At 38.7% G+C, this 6,000-nt stretch overlaps 1 protein-coding gene across 2 annotated transcripts in view; it reads right to left on the bottom strand.

Moving 5' to 3' along the window:
• Positions 1-1,360: 1,360 nt before the first annotated feature.
• Positions 1,361-6,000, bottom strand: part of VWA5A (von Willebrand factor A domain containing 5A) — a 28,860-nt gene continuing 24,220 nt past the window's right edge. For both annotated transcript variants that reach the window (XM_012470221.3, XM_021671216.2), the window contains 3 exons: positions 5,830-5,960; positions 2,898-3,024; positions 1,361-2,396 (listed from right to left, as the gene is read on the bottom strand). In XM_012470221.3, the coding sequence (XP_012325644.2) occupies positions 2,317-2,396; positions 2,898-3,024; positions 5,830-5,960 (338 nt within the window). In that variant the 3' untranslated portion in view covers positions 1,361-2,316. The remainder of the gene's footprint in view (positions 2,397-2,897; positions 3,025-5,829; positions 5,961-6,000) is intronic.

The following is a 6,000-nucleotide window of genomic DNA, read 5'->3' as shown; positions in this document are numbered from 1 at the left end:
GAACCAATGGGAGATGAGAACAGCTTCTCTCCTGGGCTCATTGCCTGGACCACCAGTTTCTGAAATTACAGATGGTTCTTCATACTCTTCCAAAACATAAAGCACCAGCCTTGAAAAGGGGTTTCAATAAATGTGCCAAAATGCCATTTGCTGATTATGAAGACTGACACTTGTTTGGATTTGAGGAATTTGCAGTTGGTACAACATTTCATTGTGCAGAAGTCCAAATGGAAAAATAAAACCATGCCACTTTAAAACTGCAATTGCCTTATTTTAAGGAAGACAAAAGACAGGTTGACATATATTTTTTCGGTTTGGGTTTGTTTTTTGTTTTAGAAGGCCCTGCACTAAGTCCTCAAGCCCCAGTCTGGAAGCTGAAGGGTGAGAAAAGGGGAGATAAACAATAAATGCTCTACATAATAAATGTAAAGTGCAGCGTTGTGTGCACAGAGGTTGACTATACAAGTTTCCTGGTCCTTTGGAAACTATTTTCTGATATTACGTAGGTAGAGCCTATCTAGATGGCAGACTTTGACATAAGCCTATTTCATGAAAATATTAAGCCTTTACTTCTCAAGCTTCAGTGTGGGTGCACATTACCTGGGAGCCTTGTTAAATAAAGTGGTTCCTGGTGTTGACTAAAATTCTGCATTTCTAACAAGCTTCAAAGTGGTGCTACAACCCTGTTCCACAATCACATTCAGCATAAACTAACTTGGAGGAAAGGCTGAGAGATTAGACTCCACTATACACATCCCCCAAATATTCCTAATACCAGGTAACTCAACAACTTAAGAAACTCAGGCCTTGTCCACCCACTTTCTGAGTCAAAAGGCAATGACGTCCCTCTAGGAATTCTGAGTATTCAATTTGAAAGTGTTAATAGAGTTCTAGTTTAATCCCTTAGTTTTGCAGATGAGCATATTACGTGCCTGAGGTTGAAATGATTTGCCCATCATCACATAACTACTACAGTGTATGGTCAGGATTCTAACAGTGGTTTTCTCACTAGTGTCCTTTACTTGCTTCATGTAAGAGAAGAAGTTAGTCTACAACAGAAGATGGAAGGGCAGGATACCATGGGAACAATGGAGGCATCAGGAAAGCTGGGACAGAAAACAAGCGATAATAAAACCAATGTAAGTTCAATAAATGAATCTATGAAAAACTAGACCTCTAACTAAGTTGTGTGTGTTTTTATTTACACTCTTTAAAGTGTTATTTCACTAACTTCAGGTCAAATTTCCACAACTGTGTTCTGGTCAATTTACTATCCTAGCTTGGCTTCCCAAAATACTAGTACCAAAAGATTTGTGGGGTAGGGAGACAAGACCATTTTAAGAACCACTGCATTTACTCATGAAAGGGTAGAAATTGTCATTTTAATATTGATACAAGTTACTTTAGGGACAGTACATCAAATAGGGTCATTTCCATTAGGGTAAGAGATATGAGACACAAGGGTCAGGAGTGATCACAGGGAGCTCCTTTCTTCCTAATGCAGAAGTGCTCCAGGTTCAGGTTCCAGGCAAAGCTCCCATTAAACTCGCCCTTCCCTTTAGTGCACTAGATTAAAGCCTGACTTAGAGGACTCACAGGTTCAGGGTAGGACTAAGGATTGCATTATATACCTCTTACTAAGATGTTTCATTATTAAGGAACATCTGTCTCCAACAGGTGTAGCTCAATCGAAGTCCTTTTGGCAGCGGAAGGAAAGGCATGTAGGTTGTACAAGCTAGCAAAGCCCAAGCAGAATGAATCAGGAAGGTCCCCAACAGTGCCAACTCTCACAGTGTACCCCTGGAGTCTCCCTCTTTGTGATCTTAACATTACATTGGTTCAGATGTTGGCTTTCAACCTCCCTCTAACTCCTCCTACACATGGAAAAACTTCAAAGCTTACCAGTACGGTCCTAACAAGTATATAAGATAGAAAGTAAACAGACAAAGATAATGCAGAGAATTCTCTAATTCAGGCATTCCCTAACATCAATGCTGCAATCGTTAGTCTGTAGTTCATGTCACCTGTTTTTCATGTTGTCACCCTGGAAGGAACATTACTAGCCTGTGAATGTTTTGAACTCCTTCAAGAAAGGAAACAGGTTCTGGGATCACCGTCACTTTCCTAAGGGGCATGCTGGGAAAAGAAAGATCATATCCAAAGTGAACCTGGAGCATGCAAAGTGGAGTGAGCATCCTTTACTTTTATGGCAAAAAAATAAAGAATTATAAAACACAAGAACATATCATCACAGTAGAAGTGATAAAGGAAATAACAGTAGAAAATTAAAAGCACTTCTTTTTCTGTATGGTATCTTCAATAAGTAAAGATAGCAGGATCCACAGATGACTTCAGAAAAGTAATAGCAGCTTTCACAACCAAAGGCATGGTGGAGCCTGTGGTGAGGAAAAACAAGAATTAGGAAGGAAGGCTCTCAATGAGAGGCTCCTCCAAACCTCCCAGATCATCTACCCTGAGTTGTGCTTTTTGTCTGTCCTCAATATCCCTGCTTTTTCTCTTCTTACTGCCCAGATTATCCTTGAATCTTCTCTGGCCCCACATACACTCAGCTGCCATGAGATGACAAACAGCTAGGACAACACGATCCAAGTCTAGTCTTCTACTTAGCTTGGTACTGAGACATAAGGAAAATCAGTGCCACTTGTCCTTCTCACAGTTCAACTCCCCATTCATGTCCCTCTCCCTCCCTACTCACCCTCCTACCTTGTCCCCAATTTAAGATTTCACCCTTGCCCTCCCAAGAAAAGAACTAGTAGGAAGATTAGCAAAGGTCTGAAGCAGGATGGTGGGGGCAAGTGACAATGGGACTCTCTTGTGGCAACCCTCTGCCAGGCCAGGGAAAGGGAAGGAGACAGGCCTTAGGATTGTGCTCCTACCTGCGTGGACATGCATCCAGGCCACGGCCTTCCTTTCCAGAAGCTCCCATTCACACTTGAAGTCCTTACTATTGCCATGCAGCCAGATCACGGCCAGGATGGTGGCCCATCCTGAGGAATCCACAAGCTGCACAGTAAATAGAGAGCTCCAGTTGGAGCTGGATGTTCCTCAAGGGGATGCAAAAGCTTCACTCCCTCCTCACTTAGCATCCTTCTAAATGCTACTAGATTGAGTTACCTGGTCTCTCTTTACCCTCAGCTACTACTTGCAAGGCATAATGCCAGGCCTTAAACCTCAGGGCAGCAATCCATTGAGTCTCGAAATAGAAAATCCCAAGTTTTAAATCCAGTGTAACTACCAGGACAGTTCTGAAAACCCCTGACAAGGCTTACCCAGCTCTAGTAAGAGAAACACAGGCAAAATTGCTTTGTATTTTATAAAGTACCTTCATGAGTTTTTTAATTGCAACCCTTACACCCCACAAAAAATCATGAGGAAATATCAGTAAACATATTTTTAAGAAAGAAAACTGATTTCATATAGAAGTATTAATAAAATGATTTGCCCAAACTTAGCCTTCTAGCAAATGACAGAAGTGGGACTAAAGGCCAAATATTCTGATTCTAGTTATATTGCTCTTATTTCTCAATAGAAAATCTCAGCCACACAGCAGCAAATTTTCTCCCATGAAGTTTTCACCCACTGCTCTCAGCTTCAGTTTCTAGAGTCAGGAGATCAACGGAATTTCCTACTTTATATCATGACCTTAAAAACTTGGAAACGGTTATCATGTCTTCTCTGAGTGGTCTTATTTAAGATTAAAATTCTCAGTTCCTTCATTTCTTTCTTACGAGGACTTACGTTAAAGCAGTAAGCATCCCCAAGCTTATTCTCCTAGTCTAAAAACAAACAGCACAATGATTTTTAAAACACGTCTCCTTAAATGGTCTTATCTGGAGGTAAATGTACTTATAAAATTCTACAATCACAGCCCAAGAATGCAGTAGCATTTCAGATAATCCTGTTGTCCTCCATTACTCAAATATTCTGATTTATATCGTAGTCATCTAAAACCCCTGTTCTTCATGTGCAAATGCTCTCTTCTCTACCTGTAGAGATGGGAATTTAGAACCCAAAACAGTACTTAGCTATGTAGTTTTTCTTTATCTGTTTATGAAAAATTGCAACTCATTATACAGAGGATTTTTGGGATCCTGATTCTTTTGACTGGTAGTTTATTCCTCCCAGTTTTGTCATCTACAAATAGGAAAGCCTTGGTCTTTATCTTCATCTAAATCTTCATCAAAACTGTGGACCTCCAGGGAATTCAGAGCCTGGTGGGTCTAAAAATCTGTTTCAAGTTTGAAATCAATTTATCATTTAGCACCATGGTTTTTCAACTAGTTTGTACTTGCTCCATGTGTTCGTCATTAAAAAAAAAAAAATCAAATTCCTTACCGAAATTCAGATACACCAGGTCTGTTTGTTCACTTGATTCACTGACCTGGTTGCCATGCCAAAGAAGGAAATGTCAATCTGACATGTTTTGTTCTCAGTGAATCTAATGATCCTTATATCCTCTTCCAAGTGTTTATAAATTATTAGTTACTTTATCTACTTAATTACTTTTTCTAGAATAGTTTTTCCAATAAAAATATAATGCTAGACACATTTGTAATTTTAAGTTTTCTGGTAGTCATATTTTAAAAAGTAAAAATAAAGAGGTATAATTATTTTACTAATACATTTTACTTAACCCACTATATTAAAAAGTCATTTTAACATGTAATCAGTATAAAAATAACTATTGATGAAATGTTTTATTCCTTTTTATGTAAAGTCTTTGCTATTACTATATATTTCACACCATAGCACGCCTCCATTCAATTAAAACTTTACTTCCTCATTTCTATTAGCCACATTTCAAAGGCACAATAGCCACATGTGACTAGTGGATACTGTATTATTGGACAGTGGAATTGCAGAATATCTGAAATTTATATGATCTCCTTCTACATTTTGAAAGTTTAGAATATTTGTCCTTCAGGCTTTTTGTACCTGTCTCAGGCCTAACAACTTCTAAATAAGTATTAGACGATTTGGCAAGTTACCTTGAAATTCTGGGATGCAATTTATCTTTATCAGCATATTTAAATACATCTAAAACAACTAGGTGGTTCTATTAACAATGTTTCACCTACCCTGACTTCAATTAAATTTTGCCAATGTCTGGACCACCTTCATCAGTATGAAGAGGAGCAATAATGAGGTTGTTATTGGGGGTTCTCAGGACAGATAGTCTTAGAACTGAATCTAGCTCTGCCACTGATGGGCTGGGTAAACTCAGACACATTTCCCTAAACTTCAGTTTCTTCATCTAGAAACAGCAACACAAATGGGATCTACCTTTTCAAATTAATGTGAGAAATAAATAAGCTCATGAATAATAACTGCTTAGCACAGTGCCTGGCACAGAGTAATTGCTCACTAAATATTAGTTATATAACCAAGATGATTGCCAGGGAATACAATTAAAGTGGAAGAGGATTTTTGCTTTCTCTTTGTCATCCACCAACAATAAGCCATCAATTCCTACTAGCTTCCCCATTAATCCCTTGCTCTTTCTGCTCTAATATGACCAGAAGAGCCTTCAAACTCTATTTATTACAAATTAATTTGGGGGGGTGGGTCCTGAATCACCTCAATTCTCAATGATGACCTCTCTCTCTCAAAAACATACACAAGTACCACAGTACTCAAAGTTAATGTATAAATATATATATATATGTGTGTGTGTGTGTGTGTGTGTGTATATGTGTGTGTGTGTATATAGATATATAAAGCTGGGTAAGAAGAGACATTGAAATATTGTGCTAACACACACAAAACACACACACACACACACACACTCCTTTTTCCTTTGAATCTTACCTCAGCAGGGTGTGCAGCTGTTATTTCTTCCAAACTCATACCTAGGACCTTGGCTAGATCTTCATTCAAATCCCAGGAACCATTTGCATTTTGGTGATAAATCAGCTGCACAAGATGATTCTCTACAGAGTCTTTGGGGAGAAAGAAAGGGAGAGGATGGGAAATTATGGA

The sequence above is a fragment of the Aotus nancymaae genome, unplaced genomic scaffold (assembly GCF_030222135.1).
Source record: "Aotus nancymaae isolate 86718 unplaced genomic scaffold, 86718_ANA_hifiasm-v0.15.2.pri h1tg000012l, whole genome shotgun sequence".
NCBI classification, from domain to species: domain Eukaryota; kingdom Metazoa; phylum Chordata; class Mammalia; order Primates; family Aotidae; genus Aotus; species Aotus nancymaae.
The sequence above is the reverse complement of the archived record's forward strand: the minus strand, read 5'-3'. Positions and strand labels throughout refer to the sequence as shown.